We start from the raw sequence: 20,442 nt of genomic DNA, 5'->3' as shown, positions 1-20,442 counted from the left end.
CATAAGCTTGTGCAGTCCAGGCATCAGATGAAGTTTTGGTGGACATTCCTTTTCTTAAGGAATTTGTATAGAGATTGATGCCCTATATTTAAAGGTAGTTAATCTCACATGAAATGTATTGGATTTTGCAGATATGCTCAGTAAACCTTTGTTAAAGTCTTGAGAATCTCAAGATTTAACTTTGTCTTGGCAGAATCGTTTATTTTTGCAAAATATTTCCAAGTAGTGTTGCAATTTGCTCTGTTCTTGTCTATGCTGCTCAAAATCTTCTGGTGTTGAGGTCTGTTGGTATTAAAATTTATTTTTCTTTCACACTATACTCAATCCAGTGCAGACGCAGATGCTGTGGTTGAGGAAATTCAGAAGATTGAGCCACTCATAACTGCATCCCGCACAGAGCAGGTGAAACAGCTGGTGCAGAGGCTCCAAGAAAAGCTTGGTCAACAGGATGATCACAGATTCTACCTTTTTAAGGTGAGACGTTTTCATGATGTCAATAAATAAAAAGTTCTGTTGTGCTACAACCTAAATTGTTCTTTAGAGGGCAGTAGTTGCCAGGAAATGCTGACATTGTTCTGATGCAAAACTATATTGTTATGACACCAAATGGTGGTTCCCTTGGGCAATATTTATATAATGAGCTGAGTGGGCCTATGCATTGAGACAATTAGGCAAATGAGTTAGCTTTTTTTACATTAGGAATCCCTTTTTTAAATTCTGTTCATGCCTTGGTTATGGTCTAGTTTATAAATTATGAAGGATTTGTCAGAGAATTTTGCAAAAGTACTCCCTGTGACCGCAGGTTGATAGGTAAATTGGTCATTGTAAATTGCCCCTAGTGTAGGTAGGTGGTAGGAGAATGGTAGGGAATATGGGATTAATGTAGCATTAGTATAAATGGGTGGTTGTTGGTCGGCACAGACTCGGTGGGCCGAAGGGCCCGTTTCAGTGCTGTATCTCTAAATAAATAAAAAAATAAATAGTAGATTATACAATAAAACCTTACTACAGGACTAGATTTAGTTGCAGTAACCTGTGAATTAATGTCCACTTGATGTAACAAACACCATGGCTGCGCTTTAAGAGCTCTATCACTGTTGGGTAAGAGGGCAGTCCCTTTTCCCTTTCCCAAGAATAAAAGTATTGCAGAATGGTCCCAATTAAAGTCCAACTACCCATTTGAAAATGCTCACATTTACAAATGTCCCAAGTTTGTATTTTTGAAAAAAAATTAGTTAGCTTTAGTGATGGTTCTTCTACAATTGTCAATTTGAGTGTTTAGCACAGAAAAAGGCAGCTCTCTTACAGAGTTTCTGCTCCACAGCTTTAATTAAGGGTAATGTCATACAGACCCCCACCTGCCAAGAATGAGGCACACATTATTTCACCACATGAACATTACAACTTCAAATTGTTGTTGGGTAAAAAAGAGGGCCTATCACAAAGAATTATCAGGCCCCTTGCCGGAAAGATCTTTTCTGCATACTAGCAGATGGTGTTGGAACAAAGGAACCAGTCCCTACTTCCCCAGTACAAAGAAGACGTGGTCAGACCAGTTTAGCGACATGATTAACTGGCTGTTGGAGTTTTTTGAATTTGAACTTGTCACAGAGTTTTAGAACTCAGAAGGCTGTTTGCTCCTGGACTGAAAAGACCTCTCTCCTGTCTGCTCTCATCTCTTTCTCATGGAACTGAAGAACCATTGAGGACACGTGAACCCCAGAATTTCTACAGTGAACAAGGTTTAAGAAGAATACTGGGCCCCAACAAAAAGCAAGACTACCTACCATCAAGATTCTACAGCAAGCTCGAAGCACAGTAAAAAAAAACACTCTTCAGAGATTGCCTCTAACCTCTCCACTATTTTTCTTCTGCTCTTTTCTGTCTCTATTTGCATGTGCGTATCGTGTATGCATGCTAGCGTGGGGCGCGGCATGTATCCATAGGCATTACCTGAATTAGAGGTTAAGTTTAATAAAATTTCACTTTTCTTCTTTAAACCTGAGAAAACCTGTTGTGCTGGTTTCTTTGCCTTATCATTGGAAAACGGTGAACAAGGATTCACCAAGGGGGAGCTCAAAACACAGTGTGTTTAAAATCTAAATCCTGTTATAGTAAGACCAGGTGAAGGATGAAAGAGGCTCATCCCAGATTTTACCCACAGACAAACGAGAGAAATGGAAGTGGGAAGCCAAATTGTTCCCAATCAAAAAATGAGTACGTTTTCAAGAGAGGTTTTCTTGTGTTTGTGTGTGCTTGAATATTAACATGTCTGCAACTGAAGCAAGCAGCTCCCTGAGCCAGGATCAAGTAATTTGGGATAAGTTAAAAGCACTGTTTAGTTTAGTTTAGAGATACAGCACTGAAACAGGCCCTTCGACCCACCGAGTCTGTGTCGACCATCAACCACCCATTTATACTAATCCAATATTCCTACCACATCCCCACCTGTCCCTATATTTCCCTACCACCTACCTATACTGGGGGCAATTTATAATGGCCAATTTACCTACCAACCTGCAAGTCTGTTAAATCCTGTTACAATAAGACCAGGTGAAGGCTGAAAGAGAACCCTCGACACCTTTCTCACCTGGTCGTAACAGTAATGATACATTTGCTGATTAATGGTTGTTCTTATATTTTTGTGTGAGTTTCTGGTAATTGTGAGAGACCAAAAGTTAATTTGCATCAGATATCTTTGTGTTTTTTCATGTGAATTCTGTATTTATGAGGGTGAAGAATGTTGATGCTGATCTTGAAATTATTTCTATTTTGGGCACCAGTGTCAACAACAAGCACTCCTAGATTATGTGTAGCTCGTGTCCTTTTACTGATTGCTACAGATAAATTCCTGAATTATTTTTGGATTTGATTTATAAAAAATTGTCCCAGATGTAAGGAAAAAAATCTGAAATTTCTGTTTTTTTCTTATTAAAACCCACATCTGGATATGTGTGCAAATTGTATCTTTGACATGTTGCATGATGTAAGTACATTTCTGAGGCCACTAACGTGGTTTTCATCCCTCGACCCAGTTTTGGGTTGGGAAGGAAATGAAGGCTCTACTTTGGACTTTGTTTAAAGGGACGTGAATCAACTTTAGGTAAAGAGAAAAGAAAGGCTTGTATTTATATAATGCCTTTCATGACCTCAAGACATTTCAAAGTGCTTTACAGCCCATGAAATGCTTTTGAAGTGTTATGCAGGGAATGCAGCAGCCAATTTGTGCACCTCAAGCTCCCACAAATGGCAATGTGTTAATGACCTGATAATCTTATTTTTTCTGAAGTTGATTGAGAGATAAATATTGGCCAGGACACTGGGGATAACTCCCTGTTCTTCATCAAAATAGTGCCAAGGGATCTTTTACGTCCATCTGAGAGACAGTGTACCTTGCTTTTACATCTCATTCAAAAGACAGCACCTCTGACAGTGTAGCGCTCGCTCGGTACTGCACTGGAGTGTCAGCTTAGCTTTTTGTGGTCAAATTCTCTGGAATGGGACTTGAACCCACAACTTTCTAACTCAGAGGCTATCAAATAAGCCACAGCTGATAAAGCTACAGCTACTACAAGCACAGCTCTGAGGACTATACTCATTATACTGCAACAAGCATCAGGCTTTCACTCGTAGTTAAATTCGGAGTGTGATCAACAGTGCACTGACATAGCTGCAACATTTATAGTCCTCTGAAGATTGAAGTCATCAATCAGAGACTAGTTCAGCTTACACACAAAGGCATTTTTTAACAGCAAGACCACAACAGTTCCCCTATGCCTACTCTACAATAATTTTTAATATCCCACCATCAGAGTAGTAGGTAAATGGTAATAAACATAGGTTTGTCAAACTTACTTTTAATTTGGACAAACTATCAAGGAGTTCAGACTCATTGTTGCTGTTGACCTGATGGATGGGAATTTAGTAGTAGTAGTATCAAGGAATTGTAAAAGTCTGATGGTGATCCCCATAAAAAGTGTCTGTGATCTGTGTAAATTATTATGGATTGATGGTTAGCTCAACCGTGTTTATTTCAAGTCCTTTGCTTGTTTCCTTGAGTTTTAGCGATGTTAGATTATTGATTTGCACTGAATTGATCTGGGTTTTTTTGGAGTCCAGTTTTTTTACACTAAAAAAACCCATAAAAACCCAAGGAAAACCTTGACTTTCAAATTGGCAATAAAACTTGACTTTAAAGGTCTTTACTTATAGCAAAAGTAAATGCAGAAAAATAAGTAAGAACTGGATTGAGACTGCCCCAACTCATTTCACATAGTATTCCAATAAACAATAAAGGAGACCAGAGGCACTCTTGCTGACTCCATACACACTAATGTGGGCCACTGCCAGCCCGAGTCAACCCCCTCATTCACTCCTGCAAAAGCTAAGGGCCACTGCAGGCATCACAGCTGGCCAAAATTGGTCCAGGGGTAACCAGTGAGTTGCCTCAAGAAGCCCAACAAATGCCCGAAGCCCAACTTTGGGCCAACCGGCTTCTGTCGCAGGCTATGAATGTACTGACGAATTTCTCCCAAACTTTCATTTTCTTCAATGGCATGTGCAGGCTTCACTGCCCAACACTGTGCACAAATTATATACTAAACACAGATTAGGGGAAATTTTGAAATTGTGATAGTTTAAAAAGGGGATAAGGAATCAGGAGCTTGAATTACATTGCTCCCGATTTTATTTCCATTGATTTCATAATTCTCATTTTTTAAATCGTCCTATCAAGGTAATCTTAATGTCTGTAAAAGTTGAGTATTGACCCAGTCAGAAAACAATGTTATACGAAAGCAGATTCAGACTGGGCATACTCTAGGTGGGTGTACCTGAAGGTTGTAACAAAGAAAACCGAAGGTTTTCAGTAACAATTCTCTTTTTTCATATAGGTACTTCGGGCACACATATTACCACTGACAAATGTTGCATTCAACAAGTCTGGCTCAAAGTAAGTGTTCCACTTGCTGTATGAAATCTTACCTTTTTATTTTAATCCCCTTGTCGGAAAAGTTAAATGTGACTTTTTTGTGTGTGCAGTGACCCATCCAGTGGTGTCCTGATGAAACCTGAAATGTTGGCCCTGGTATTTGTGGGGGATTGCGCCAGGAGTGTGGAGGTTCTGCCTTTGAATTCAAAGGCAGAACCTCCTTATAATTTTTTTCTTCCATTTCACACGTGGCTGCCAGACAAGTTGACAGACTGGGTGTCAGGCAGGAAAACCAGTGATAGGAGGCTGCAACTCGGGACCCTTGGTGATGGTTCCCAGCAATCAGGAGTGAGGGATCAGGAGCTGGGGGAGGGAGGTGGAGAGAGGGAGAGACCATCACAGAAGGGAAGGAGGGAGTGATTGGGGTTGGGCCTGGGGGCGGATGTGGTGTGGAGGGAAGCTGGCAATTGTGGCAGTGGGAAGGGATAGGCACTGATCGGTAGAGATGAGGCAGACGACTTTGTTGAAGGGCTGTGAGAAATACTCTTGCTCCTCCTGGCCCACAAGGACTGTTGTGAAAAGTACTTACCTTCTTGAGCTCGCAGCTTCTGCCTCCCTTTGAATCCTGAGCTTTGGGAAACTCACCCAGCAAGTTAAATTTAAACCAGGATCCCAACTGCACTATGAGAGTCTGATTTAAATGTGTTAATGAAGTTCTCCGCCTGCCTCTGGCAGGACACTTGTACAACACAAAATTCATCACCGTAAAAATGACAATGCCATGGGTTGGCACGTTTTAAAATTTTAACCCCCCTGCTCTCCACCCCCCCAACCTGACACTCCCCAACATGTTGTGGGATGAGAGGTAACTATTGAGGCCATTATTTTTGTTTATAACTCCACAGATGCTGCCTGACCAGCTGATTGTTTCCAGAATTTTCTGTTTTAATTTCGATTTCCAGAATCCATAGTATTTTGCTTTGTTTCTGTGAACATTCAACATCCATTAGAGCACTAGAAAAGTATTTAAAAAGAAAATACTGATGCAGTCCCAATTATTGCAGTTACAAGTACAAGTCATTGAGAATTGTAAAGGAATTTGAGTTTAAAAATTGTAGTCTATGTCAAAATGTGAGTTTTCATTTAAAGTCAACTATTATTAATTATTAATTAAGCTCGAGTTGGGCTTAATCGCACAAATATTTGACATGGGTTCGAGCGCTGCCATGAGTGAAGCTGACATTAAAATAAATTTTAATAGTTCAATCCATGTTATAAACAGATAAAAAGAAATAAACATTAATGTTACAAGAAATGTGAAAACTCAATGCCAGGCTGTGAAAGTTCATTTGTCTTACTGTGGATAATCCCAAACTGAGTTAAAATTGAGTTAGACAGGTTTACAGTGGAAAGAGAACAAATGTTTCACAGGGCAGCATTGAGTTCTGTTTATCAAATTCCACTTCAAACAGTACAAACTTAATGATTTTTACATTTCTTCGAAGTGGGACATATTAGGAAACCAGAATAAACAATTGGATGAGGTCAGTAAACATCAGATTGCATAACCTTATTGGAAATCAGAGAAAAATAAGGTCAACTGTCAGTCCACATGAATGTTAAATTGGGACAATAGCATTCAACACTGGTATGTTTATCAATTAACAAGTTTCAACTGCTGCATAATTACAAATGGAATCAGATCTCCTCATAAACCTAGATATTTTGTTAAAAATCCCAAATGCACACCATCCCAATGGATGATCTTTTCAGTGATATTTTTGGTGCAAATGCTAATGAAAGATCAATCTTGATGATTCCTGGTAGTTTTATTTTAATTCCAAGCCTGCAGAAAAGATCAGGGATGCAGTAAATATACTTTGTATTTAATATGTTTCCCTTATTGCTGAAAAGGCCATAAAAATGCGAATCAAATTCTAGGTTTTGTCATGAAATATAAACTATAAAAGTCAATGATGGGCCTCTATAAAACATTAATAAGGTCTTAGTTTATTACTGTGTACAGTATTGGTGTCCACACTCTAGAAGGATATTAAAACATTAGAAAGGATACAATGCAGATTCACTAGGGTGCAGCCTTGTTTGAGGAAATACAAATAAGCCTCTCCTTTTCTGTTAAACAACAGGATTTGGAGCAATATGACAGAAGTGTTTAAAATTATGAAAGGAAGGGACAGGGTACATAAAGGAAGGCTGTTTCTGGTAGTTGATGGATCAAGAACGAGGGGCCTTAGATACAACATTAAATGCCAGAGATTTACAACAGAGGGCAGGAGAAACTTCTTTACACAAAGAGTTGAGGGTATGGAATTCATTTCCAGGATTAGCAGTTGGGGCAGAATCTATGTCAATGTTCAAGGTCAGATTGGATAGGTAGATGAAGGAAAATGGGATGAAGGGATACAGGAATGGGATGGTTAAATGCTCATGTAGAGAGTAAACACTGACACTGGCTGACTGGCCTATTTCTGTATTGTAACTTCTATCTATTTCCAAACATTTCTCTGTTATTTTAAGTAAACAATTATGTTTTGGTGAAATTAATATTTGCTTTGCACTTGTTAGCTTTATTACAGGAAGCTATGATCGGACTTGCAAAGTGTGGGATACCGCATCAGGAGAAGAGCTGCACACACTTGAGGGACATAGGAATGTGGTCTACGCTATCGCATTCAACAATCCTTATGGGTGAGATCAGGAATGGCATGTTATTTGTCAATAAACCTGTTGTATTGCTGAAAATAGAGTCATTTTGTCAAAGCTTTTCGTCTTGCACTCATCAGGACAATTCGCAAGAATACCAATGTAAGGGAAAGCAACAAATTTATACTGTATGAGAAGAGAGTGTTGATTGGTTGGCCAGTGGATTCTGATTGGTAGAGGCGTTGCCATGGGGAATGCACCAGTTTATTGTGACTGACAGTTAACTGCCAAGCTTTGTTTGAAATTTAAACCAGGCAGCTTGACTCCGATTGGTCAAGGCATTGCCCTGAGGGATGAACCAGCGAATGGCTGCCACTTATTTTGTTTAGCTGAAACAGGCACAATGGGCTGAATTTTACTGGCCCTTCGTCACCGCCGTCGAGGCGGGCCTCTCCCCGCAGCATTTTACCGGCAGCACGGGACCTCGGTGCGACTCCCCCACGCACGGCAGCGGCACCACAATCAACATATGGTAATGTTATTTACCTATGCTGATTATGCAGCCCGCCATTTCTCCACTGTCACTGCCGGATTTTTCGTTGAATGGGCAACTGTCACATGATGTCCTGTTCACGATCTGAAAATCCGGCGGGTCTTCACTCAGCATTTTGGAAGGGAGGAGAGAGGGGGGGGGGATACACAGGGGTCTAACTCTGCATTCTTAAAGGGAGTTGGATCGGATATGCAGGGTCTAACTCTGCATTCTGGAAGGGAAAAGGGAAGGGGACGTATGCAGGGGTCTAACTCTGCATTCTTAAAGGGAGGGGGTAGTGGGGGATACACAGGGGTCTAACTGAGTGCTTAAAGGGAGGAGGGAGGGGGAATATGCAAGGGTCTAACTCTGCATTCCTAAAGGGAGGTGGGGTGGATATACAAGTGTCTCACTCTGCATTCTGAAAGGGAGGGGGTCTGGGATTACTGGAGGGGAAGTTGTGCTGGCATAAAGGGAGGTACCGCGTACCATCTCTCTGTTAACAGTGTACGCTCTGTGTTTGTGAGGGGGCAATGGCACACTAGGCACCCTGTGTGTGGGGAGGGTGCCAGAAAGGGCAGGAGCATTAAGGTTTTATGGATGGTAGGGGCAATCGATTCAGCTGGTAGGATCTTGATGTGGTCATGCTGTGCCACTCTGAGTGTTGGCCAAGTTGGGCATTGCCATGGCACGCCATATAGTTGATCCAGGAAAGCAACTGATGTATCAGTCAATACCAATTCATGCCTTGTTAGGAACCTTCGAATACATGCAGGGTTCAACTTTATTTATCACATGGAAATAAGTATGGCTCATCCTACATTGTGTGATCCTCTGCACGTGAGGATTCGTATGCACCAGAGGCTAGAGGCCCCTGGTTGTGAGCAGCAGCCCCCAAGGCGAGCCTGCCATTACAGTTGCTGTGCATCTACAGGCCCCACATGACATGCCATCAGATGTCAGAGCACCAGTGTCAGAGGAGATTGCGCATATATGGTGGTGACACGTCTCTGTGCCCTGTTTAAGGATGGCCTGCAGCCCATGGGCTCCAGTGGACTTCCCATGCCTTTGTTCCTCATAGTGGCAGCGATTCTGAAGCGTGACACCTCTGCAGCCTTTTAGGGGCCCATCAGAGACCTTTGTACGGTCAGCAGTGCACCGGTGCATCTGGGAGGTCACCCATGCCCTGTACCGGAGGGCCAGTGAAGATGTCCGCTTCAGGACAGACTCTCACAGCCAGACCCAGAGGGCCATTTGTTCTGGTGCCATTGCCGGAGAACCATAGGTTGTAATGTTCATAGACTGCACTCATGTGGCCATCAGGCCTCCCGCCAGGCTACCACCTGCAGACATCACCATTAAATGAGCCCTCTCAATCTAGGTGAAGCTGGTATGTGAACACCGCAGATGCTTGCAGTGAATCTGTGACCGCTTCTCAGGCAACTGCCATGACACCTGGATCTTGCGCCAGTCCTGCCTGCCACCGCAGTTCACTGAACTGGCTCAGATGGAGGGGTGGCTTCTTGGAGATAAGGGCTATCCTTTGCAGATATGGCTCCTGACACCGGTGAGAGACTCCACCACTGCTGCAGAGGAGAGATACAACACCAGCCACTGAGCTACATGAGCCACCATTAAGTAGGAGATCGGCATGCTGAAAGAGCGCCTCCAATCCCTGTATGGATAGGGTGATGCCCTGTACTACGGGCCAAAAAGGCCAGCTCCTTTCTTTGCTGCTCTGCACAACTATGCACCCAATAGGCCTGGCATGATGAGGAGAGACGTCAACAGGATTCCTCCTCGGACTATGAGGACGCTGAGGACCTACAATATGAAAGACGCATGGGAGGGCAGATGGCACCCAGGCTCTACATACAGGACTAGCAGCGAGCTAGGGATGTACGGAAGTGGCTTATTGGACAAAGGCTGCCTGCTCCATAGGAACTGACATGAGCTCTGCAAGTCACACATCGCCCTCGCTCACTTGTTGTGCACCAGTCCACACCTGCAGCATCCCTGTGTAAACCATTAGAGGCAGCAGCTGACTGAGCCAATGTCCATGTCACTGCATTCGTGGAGACACTCATGTGTAATGGTGGCTTGGCAATGATGTTATTGCATATGTTGGCTGTTCTGAAGGGCCAAAGGTGCAAAGGGATGTGACATTGGTGCTACATGCTGGTACACATAATTCGCACAGAGAAAAGGACACACATGTTGGTGAGGAACATTTCGTGAAAGACGTATTTACATTGCTGTGACACCCGTGCATTCCCATTTGTGTCACTGTGTTCTCTGTAAACCTCTGTAATACCTTTTATGGTGTATTTAAATCTCACGTCCTGGAATGTGCAAATTAAAGATTATTCACCCAGGTGCAGCACGCCTACAAGAAGGAATGTTACACTTGAGTGGGAGAAGAGGATCGCAACTTCACAGGACACTGGGACACCGCAGGCTAAGTATGTGGCAGCAAAGCATAAAGTCCTGGGGTCACTCAGCAGGTCAGGCAGCGTCTGTGAAGAGAGAAGCAGAGTTAACCTTCAGGTCTGTGAACTTGGACATGTTAACTCTGCTTCTCTCTCCACAGCTGCTGCCTGACCTGCTGGATTTCTGCAGGACTTTATGCTTTGCTATCAGATTGGCAGCAGCCCCACTCTTCAGCAGTCAGGAAGCAGGTACTGGGGTGCTTTAAATATTGCCCCATCACCTGCTGCACAACTGTCAAAGGGTTCCTCATTGCGCCGAATGTTCTGCCTCTTCCCACGTAATATCGGGGCGGAGGTGCGACACAGTGATGCTAATGAGCCTCCGCGCGTAATAACATGGGGGCTCTGTGGCAGCCGCTAAATACGGCCACCGTGCTGAGTTCAAAGGGCGCTGAATGCTGCCCAGTGTGTGTCCATGTTCTTCCTGTCTGCAAAGAACAGGGCCCTGTGTATTAATACATGTAGCTTCCACTACGCACAAATGCGCCACTCTTACACTGCAAGCTCGACTGACAATCTCAAATTGATTGTCAGCATAATTCTTAGCACACTGAGGACTTTTTAGCAAATGTTATCCAATCGTGGAATCACATCTAATGTTGGACACTGTATTTTGAGTTTTGTAAGCATGGGCTGGTTGGGTACGGTCTGTACCTTGCCTGTTGCGAACAGCGGAAGGGACATGCTATTTGATACAATCTGCCAGTCTTTGGGACGTACGGCCTACATGCGTAGTATCACACTGGCATTGAAATTCATATACCACATTATTAATTTGTGTGATAGGCAGAACGTCTTTTTGGCTTGACAGCAGCATTCCATTAGTAGCGAACACCAAGTGTGATGCTACTGCATAGTAGCAGTGTGAAACAGCTAACTTCACCTGTTGCTCAAATTTTTGAAATACCTTACCTTCCAGGGTAACCTGAGGTGGACTGACACTTTTCAGGACCAAAAATGCCGGTCTTAGGAATGTTCATAAGTTTGCGCGATATACAGCGAGAAATGTGTTTTATAAACAAATATCCATTCACCAAAATCAGGAAGCTGATGACAATCTCTGATCCACAACTGTTTTATTTTCAATTCACAGTTCAGTCCTAATATCAGTTCCCACTCTTCCCTTCGAGATTAACTCTCTGTCCAGAGGTAACTCCCTGACTGGGGAAAAACCCGGCCCTGAAATGCAAACTGCAATGAGCATCACCCGCTCTCTATTAACACTGAATTTAAGTTCTGTTTAATTAAAGGGACCAACATTTTCAAGATAGTCAAAACGATCTGATCAGGGTAGCGATTATCATGCAGGATGCCTTTGACTCGCCCTATTTCAGCATCAAGTTTGCATGGTGAGCAAATGGCTTGGGCCCTATTTACGAGGTTGTCGCTAAGGCCAATTTTATAGCACATGGAACTGTAAGAATCCCAGCCCGTCCTTGCAAAACACAAAACACAGTGTCCAACATTAGATGTGATTCCACGATTGGACAACATTTGTGCACCCAACTGTGATGCAGTGTCTGGTGACTGAGAAGTCAGCTTCCATTGCAGCACAAGTAGAAGTCGCCCAATGTCTCAATGCTGCACTGGAAGCTCAGACTGATCTCATGAGATCCATGCTTTTTGCCATGCAACCTTAGTTTCATGCCATGCAGGCTCAGACTGCTGCCATAATGGCTGGGGATACCAGTGCTCAAAGGGTTTCATAGCAGTCCAGCAATCTGTGCCTCAGTAGATTACTAGAATTGCTTAGGCACCGCTCCGGGGCAATGTTCATGGTTCTATGGATGACAGCATTCATGCTCCCACCATAGCCATTCTGCCAGTGCCCTTCAGCCAGCCAGCCAGCCTAGCCTGCTGCCATCCATGTTGGTGTAGTTCAAAGCTGGGCCCTCAAGGCTCAGAGCTGCTCAAGGGTGTCCTACAACATCTTTAGCAAGGGTCAAGTTCTGTGCTGCCAAACGACTATTTGTAAACCTGTAGTAGTGAATTTCTTGTCTGAGCTTTGTTAAAAATCACAGTCACAGTATAAAAATTGCACACACACACCCCTCAAATTATCTATATTTCTAACCAGCAGATGCTGGTGATTCAATTTTGGTAATTGCTTTACTTGCAAATGTTTAGGTAATTGCATTGTTATAAACATTATAATACAAATTTACATTTATATTGTGTATTTCACATTTTAAGTTCCCTTCAGTTTTAATGTTTAACCCTTCTTCAACCTAGGTGCATGAAATTATAGAATGTCAATGTTAGCATATGAGGCCACTGGTGCCATGATTGTAAGGGTGCTAGTTTGGGCACCAGAAGCATGCAAAGTGGGCAGGTCATTAAGTCAGTGTCTCATGTTGATTTGGTGCTCGACCTGCTATTTTGGACCTTGCAGGTCCTGCTAATGCCTCTCATAATTCTTCCCATGCATTCAACTGCACAAGGGTGGGTTTCAATTTCCAGGGGGTTTTTACAGATCCTCTGCTGTAACTTTGGCAGAACTGCAGAAACCCCAGGGAAATAACATATAATTTCCAGGGTTTCTGCAGCTCTTCCACTGATGTTACAACAGAGATTGGAGAACGATCCCATGAAAATTCACCCCCTATGTCTTTCAGATGACACCTTTTGAGTCATATTTAAAATGTCTGCTCATTTTTATTTAGAGACAAGATTGCAACTGGTTCATTCGATAAAACCTGCAAATTATGGAGCTCTGAAACAGGCAAATGTTACCACACATTTCGTGGACACACTGCAGAAATTGTAAGTTTTTATGCTTCTTAGACTTAAAGAGGACAGCTCACTGTTATTGTTCCTCTTAATAATCAAACCTCTAAAAACCTCTTTTGGGATTTTGTTGTTTTTTGTATATTTTTAATTTCTAAAGAAAATTGTGAAGGCATCTTGGGAGGAGTTGAGTGAGATCCACTGTCTTGAATTTATTTACATAAGAGAGTTGTATTAATGACCATATCAATTAGACCTAGACTGTTATTTCAACTGTTTGTGTTAGCACAGCTTCCTGGCAACCTAAGTTTCAAACTGGGGTCTGCATTATCATCTCAGGGGGTCCGTGATGTTCTCACATTTTCATCCATTTGTCACAATAAGCGCAGGACTGAGTTTTGCTATGGAGATGGGGGTCCTGGTGGCGGGCCGGAAGACCCCGCCTCAGCCCACCGTCAGATCCCTGTGCTATTTAACAGCAGGCAGGCAAGTAACTGCCCAGTGTTGGGCATGCCATCCTTTAAGCGACAAGCTCCCACCTCCAGAGCTGCCGGCTGGGATCAGTGGTGATTGCTGATACTGCAGAAGGCCCTGCAGTGCTGAGGATGGTGGAGACCTTGGGAGAAGTAAGTGGGATCGGAGTCACCAGGGCCATTCAGGCAGGCCCCGGTGATGGGTGGGGTTAGGGAAGGTTATCTATTGCTGCTGGGGTGGGGCCTCCGGTGGCCCTGGATTGTCCCCATAGGAGGGACCCCCCGACCCCCCCCCTAGAAGGCCACTAGGTGTTTCCCGGCGGCGGGGGGCCCCTCCACTTTCTATTAAATTGAGGCAGAGGTGGGGTTAGCCATTAATTGGACACTTAAGGTCCTCAATTAGCCTGGGGTGGGAAGGTTGTCCTTGGCCTTCCCCGCCCTGGACTAAATTGGAAGGCATCGGGAAGGCGACTCCACCTCCCGACACAACTTTATGAGCCGCACCACCTCCATTTCTGTCCCGAGGGGGGCCCGTAACATTCAAGCCATGTTGTCTGAAGAGTTCAGCATTTTATAGGTTTTGGATTTGTCTCACATTTGCACATTATTTCTTTTATGTTTAGAGATACAGCACTGAAACAGGCCCTTTGGCCCACCGAGTCTGTGCCGACCAACAACCACCCATTTATACTAACCCTACAGTAATCCCATATTCCCTACCACCTACCTACACTAGGGGCAATTTACAACGGCCAATTTACTTATCACCTGCAAGTCTTTAGCTGTAGGAGGAAACCAGAGCACCCGGCGAAAACCCACGCGGTCACAGGGAGAACTTGCAAACTTCGCACAGGCAGTACCCAGAATTGGACCCGAATCCCTGGAGCTGTGAGGTTGCGGTGCTAACCACTGCGCCACTGTACCACCCACTTTTGCTGTATGCACATTTTTTAATGCAATGATGACATTATTTTCCTTTTGCTACCTGAGCTGTTTTTTGAAAGTTAGGATAGGGCTTTTCATCACAGAGCTCAATAACTCCCTTAATATTGGCAATGTCACGTTAATGAAAAATAAAAGCAAATAAATTCATTAGTAAAAAGCTGAGGCCCCAGTACAGATCCTTGGGGAACATCACTTGTCATATCCCACCAATCAGAGTACATTCCCTTTTATCCCTACTCTGCTTCTTACCTACCAATCCATGTCACAAGGTTATGTCAAATTCAGTGTGCATTTATTTGTGTTAATCGTCTTTTGTGAGGAACCTTATCAAGTGCATTCTGGAAATCCATATAGACAACATCCATAGACCTTTCCCTAGCCACCATATTAGTGACCTCCTCAAGAAGTTCAACTAAATAGTCAGGCAAATCACAAATCAATGTTATCTCTTTTTGATCAGTTCATCCTTGTCCAAGTCATCAGTTACACTGTCCCCAGTGATAGATTCAAGAAACTTCCCCACATTGATATTAAACTAATAGGTCTGTAGTTACTTCGTCCCTCACGCCCTTCTTAAATAGTGGATTAACGTTTTCAGTTTTCCAATCCAAAAGAATCAAGAGGGATTTGAAAAATTATGATTCTGGATGGACATGGTGTTTGTTTCTGTTTTGGATAGAATGGAGATTATATAACGTTCAGCATACAATTTCCACTACCCTGAAGTTGAAACCTGGAGATTTGTCTATCGTATATTCCACTACTTTCTGCATTACCATTTTTTAACTTATATTAAATACACTGAGTTCTTCCCTTGAGTTATTTTTTTAGGCTCCCTTGTTATTGTGGTGCTTTTGCCCTCTTCCTTTATTGTAAAAACGGATACAAAGTATCCATTTAACCTGTCAGCTGTTTCCTTTGGGACACAGATTCACATATGAACACGAGCCACTTGGCGAGGTACAGGAGGGCTGCAAGTGCCTTTGGAAAATAATATCCTAGTATGAGATGCCATCTTCAGGCCAGAAGAGTGTTACCATTTTGCACTTTTAAAACTGTTCTTCCTTTCAGCAGTTATATCAGATAACATGAGTGAATATCACCTGTGATCTATAAAAATGTATCTTGGGTTCTGGAGCTCAGACTTAACAGCCATCTGCAGTGAAACTGTATGCTGAACGTTATATAATCTCCATTCGATCCAAAACAGAAACAAACGCCATGTCCTTTCAGAATCTCCCAGATTTACACCTTAAAGAGCATACCGAGTTTGAGAACTGGGCAGCACACTGAATTTTGTTTTAGTACAATTACATAATTCTTGCATCTACTGTATACTCTACAGAGGTTTGTTACATTGGAGGCCTTTAATCTGCCATCTTTACTGAAGAAACAAATGGAATTAATTTGACTTTGTGTAAGGCTAGCAGGGTAAGAAAAAAATCTATTCTTATCAGGGGGTAAAAGGGGAGAAAACTGGAAGGGGAGCAGGAATCATTGGCTGCTGTTACATGACCTCACCAGATATCTTACAGTCATACATACATACATAATCCTATATCTCTCTGAAATAGTTATTTGCAGTTACTCTGCAGTTCAGTTCATTGCAGCATCAAATTTTGTATCTTTAGTTTTTATGTTCAAATCAATATTATGCTCTTTTAGGCATTATACAACATAATGTTAACTATTGGAAAACCACAAGAATAATGATGAAACAAATTAATATTTGTGTATAAGTGAACAGCCTAAAGCAGTAATTTAGTTGAGAGGTTCAGAGGATGTTCAAAAATCCATGGTTCAGACTTTTGTGGGTTGTGATGTCCTTTTATTCCTGTGATTGGACCAGTGTTTTATGTAAGCATCATCCATTGTGCTTCCAGAAACCGCTGTTCATGTTCATGCAATTTGAAGAGAGCCTGATATAAATCAATGTGGTTTTTATGTGAAGTAAAATAACATACCAGAGTTAAAAAGAATTAAGGTGTCCTATAAAAAATGTTCATTGTTTTTTATTTATAGAGGTTGATATTTTTAACTCCTATTTTTTAACCTTTTATAGGTGTGTTTATCATTTAATCCTCAAAGTACTGTAGTAGCAACAGGCAGTATGGATACTACAGCAAAGCTCTGGGGCGTCCAGTCTGGAGAAGAATCCGTTACTCTAACGGTATATGTAGAATAATGCTAGAAATACTTCTTTTTAGTTTAAACATACAGTGATTTTGATCTTCTTGCACAATTTGATGACAAACGGTTTACATTTTGATACTGTCTCTTCAAATATTGTGGTTCCTACTGGCATACGTTCAAAAAATTCTACTCCAGCCTTTCTTCTCTTTTGATTATGTATGTCTTCTCTATGTAAATGTTTACCCAGCATACTTCCTGAGTGATGACAGCCATTGTTCTAAGCTGCCTCTGGCAGTGTGGAGTTGGTGGAAAATCAGTCTCCACGTTAAGTGGGCTGTTTGAACTTTTTCTTAATAATGCCTGACTTGGTTGCGCTCAAGAGTCATAATTCAAATTAGAGGTTATAGATGACATTGGCACTTCTCAATATAATCCTAACTAGGTCCACCCCTTGGTTTATTGGTAGCACTCTCACCTCTGAGTGAAGATTCAAGTCTCACTCTAAATGACTTAAGCACATAGTTTAGATTGATATTCAGTGCAGTACAGAAAAAGTGCTGCACTTTTGGTGCCATCATTTGGATGAGTCGTTAAATCAGGATGCTGTCTACTTCCTCAGGTGGCTGTAAAGGATCCCTTGGCACTATTCACAGCTGTGCAGGAAGCTCTTTTGTGGCCTGGTCAATTGTATATCTCAACCAACTCACCAAGCCTCCTTCGACAGTGCCTTCTAAATCCGTGACCTCTACCACCTAGAAGGACAAGGGCAGCAGATGCAGGAACACCACCACCTGCAAGTTCCCCTCCAAGCCACACACCATCTTGACTTGGAACCATATCGCCGTTCCTTCACTGTCGCTAGGTCAAAAGCCTGGAACTCCCTTCCTAATAGCATTGTTCGTATACCTACACCAGATGGGCTGCAGCGGTTCAAGAAGGTGGCTCACAACCACCTTCTCAAGGGCAAATAGGGATGGGCAATAAATACCTGCCTTTCCAGCGCCAATCGCATCCCATGAAAGAATAAAAACAAACTATAAATAGATTATCTCATTGCTGTTTCTGGGACCTTGCTGTAGACAGATTGATTGCCATGTTTGCCTACATAAGAACAGTGACTTTACTTCTAACATACAGGTTGTTCCTTTCTGATAACTTATTTCTTTCTTTCAGGGACATTCAGCTGAAATCATCTCTTTGTCATTTAATACAACAGGAGATAAGATTATCACAGGCTCCTTTGACCATACAGTTTCTGTGTGGGATGTGGGATCTGGCAGGTGTGTAATCTGCTTTGTATGATATCTGTAAGTTTTAAACACCTTTTGGAACATTCATGTTTTGGAACATGCTTTCTCATGTAACCTATAATGCCTCGTATCTTTGTACAAATTATGAAAAACAAAATTTCAGCACAGATTCTTGGATCACAACGGTACCCACATCCCATCAATGCAAAAAGCAACCATTTATCACTACTTTTCTCACTTAGTAATCTTTCTATCCCCTAGCAATCATTTTATCCTTATGGCTGCATTCATTTTAACATTGTGTGCCTTAATATTTGACACTTTGATCAAATGTCTTTCAAAAAATACACAATACAGCATTCACTGTTTTCGCTTTGTACAAAAAAGAATTAGTCAAGCATGCTGTACTTTAAAAGTTCATAAGTTTTACAAATCCTCATAAGACAACCTGCTCATTCCAGGTATCAATCTAGTAAACCTCCTCTGAACTACCTTCAAAGCATTTACATCCTTCCTTAAATAAGGAGACCAAAACTGCACACACTATAGAGATGTAGTCTCACCAATGCGCTATATAACTGAAGCATAACATCCTTACTTTTATTTTCAATTCCTTTCGTAATAAAGGAAAGCATTCCATTAGCCTTCTTTATTACTTGCTGTACCTGCATACTAACTTTTTGTGACTCATGTACTAGAACATCTAGATCTCTCTGCACCCTAGAATTCTGCAGTCATTTTCCATTTAAGTAATACTCTGCTTTTTTATTCTTCCTTCCAAAGTGAACAATTTCACATTTTCCCACATTATACTCCATCTGCCAGATTTTTGCCCACTCACTCAATCTATCTATATCAGTCTGCAATCTCCTCATGTCCTCTTCACAACATACTTTCCTACCCATCTTTGTGTCATCTGCAAATTTAGCTACCATGCCATTGCTCCTCTCATCTAAGTCATTGATATAAATTGTAAAAAGTTGAGGCCCCAGCACAGACCCCTGCAGGACTCCACTCATCACATCCTGCCACTCAGAAAAGGACCCATTTATGCATATTCTCTGTTTTCTGCCAGCCAGCCAGCCAATCTTCTATCCATGCCAATATGTTACCCCCCTACACCATGAGCTCCTACTTTGTGCAATAACCTTTTATGTGGCACCTTGTCAAAAGACCTGCCCTCAGAGTATTTATTTGCACTGCTTCATTACAAGCTGAAGACGTCTTGAGCTAATCATAACCAGGTGTAAAACAATTGGATGATACAAGATATAACCTTTCACATTTAGAGTTAATGTTAAATTAACAAGGTGTCAGCCTTGGCTCACTGGTAGCCTCTGAGTCAGAAGGTTGTGGGTTCAAGTCCCACTCCAGAAATTTGAGCACATATTCGAAGCTAACATTTCAGAGAAGTACAGAGGGAGTAGTGCACTGTCAGAGGTATTGTCTTTTAGATGAGATGTTAAACCTAGACGCTGTTTGCTTTCTCAGGTGGGTGGAAAAGATTCCATGGCATTATTTGAAGAAGAGCATAGGAGTTCTCCCCATTGCCAATATTTATCCCTCAACTAATATCACTGAAACAAATTATCTGGTCGTAATTACTGTTTGTTGGACCTTGCTGTGCACAAATTGGCTGCCATGTTTACTACATTACCACACTACACTTCAAAAGTACTCCAGTGCAGTTTGGGTCATCCTGAGGTCATGATAGGCAGTATAAATGCAAGTTATTTCTTAACTTCTATATAAAACATTCAATTCTATCTTAGTTAATGCATTCAGAAGGGAAATATATTTACTATTCATCAGGTAAAAGGAAGGTGAAGATAATCCGTAGTGGTCTTGACAAGCGAAACTGTGGAATAGTGGGGGACAAAATTAGATAAGGCCCAATAAAGGTATGGGGATCCTGATGCGCGATTAACCTGCACCTGTTCATTGCAATGCAGGCAGCACACAAACTTCTTGCTGTCGGATCATTATAATGATCGTAGCATGCAGCCCAGTGCTAAATGTGCTGCTGAATAGTTACACATCTCAGCAGGCAGCCCAAGTTTGTGTGAGGCTAGAAACACTTAAAGCCAGTCTCTAATACGTAAAGCCAACCTACACCGTTTAAAGGGGAGTGAATTCTGGCTGCATACGTGCTGGAACTGTTTGTGAAATAAGTCTGAGCAGGAAGAAAAATGAAAATGGAGCCACAGGAAAGAGAGCATGCTCCAAGGTCCTCTGATACTGCACAGGAAGGCGATGCAAAAGGTGGACAGGAGGAGAGAAGCCCTCTTCTCACAAGGGG

At 42.3% G+C, this 20,442-nt stretch overlaps 1 protein-coding gene across 1 annotated transcript in view; it reads left to right on the top strand.

The window, feature by feature from the left end:
- The window catches only part of daw1 (dynein assembly factor with WDR repeat domains 1), a 77,178-nt gene that overhangs the window by 25,509 nt on the left and 31,227 nt on the right, over positions 1–20,442 (top strand). The window contains exons 3-8 of the mRNA XM_068042430.1: positions 330–474; positions 4,893–4,951; positions 7,517–7,639; positions 13,279–13,378; positions 16,823–16,930; positions 18,067–18,173. Coding sequence (XP_067898531.1) covers positions 330–474; positions 4,893–4,951; positions 7,517–7,639; positions 13,279–13,378; positions 16,823–16,930; positions 18,067–18,173 — 642 coding nt within the window. The remainder of the gene's footprint in view (positions 1–329; positions 475–4,892; positions 4,952–7,516; positions 7,640–13,278; positions 13,379–16,822; positions 16,931–18,066; positions 18,174–20,442) is intronic.

The sequence above is a fragment of the Heterodontus francisci genome, chromosome 11 (genome assembly GCF_036365525.1).
Source record: "Heterodontus francisci isolate sHetFra1 chromosome 11, sHetFra1.hap1, whole genome shotgun sequence".
Taxonomy (NCBI): Eukaryota; Metazoa; Chordata; class Chondrichthyes; order Heterodontiformes; family Heterodontidae; genus Heterodontus; species Heterodontus francisci.
Note: the sequence above shows the minus strand (reverse complement) of the source record. Positions and strands in the feature narration are given on the sequence as shown.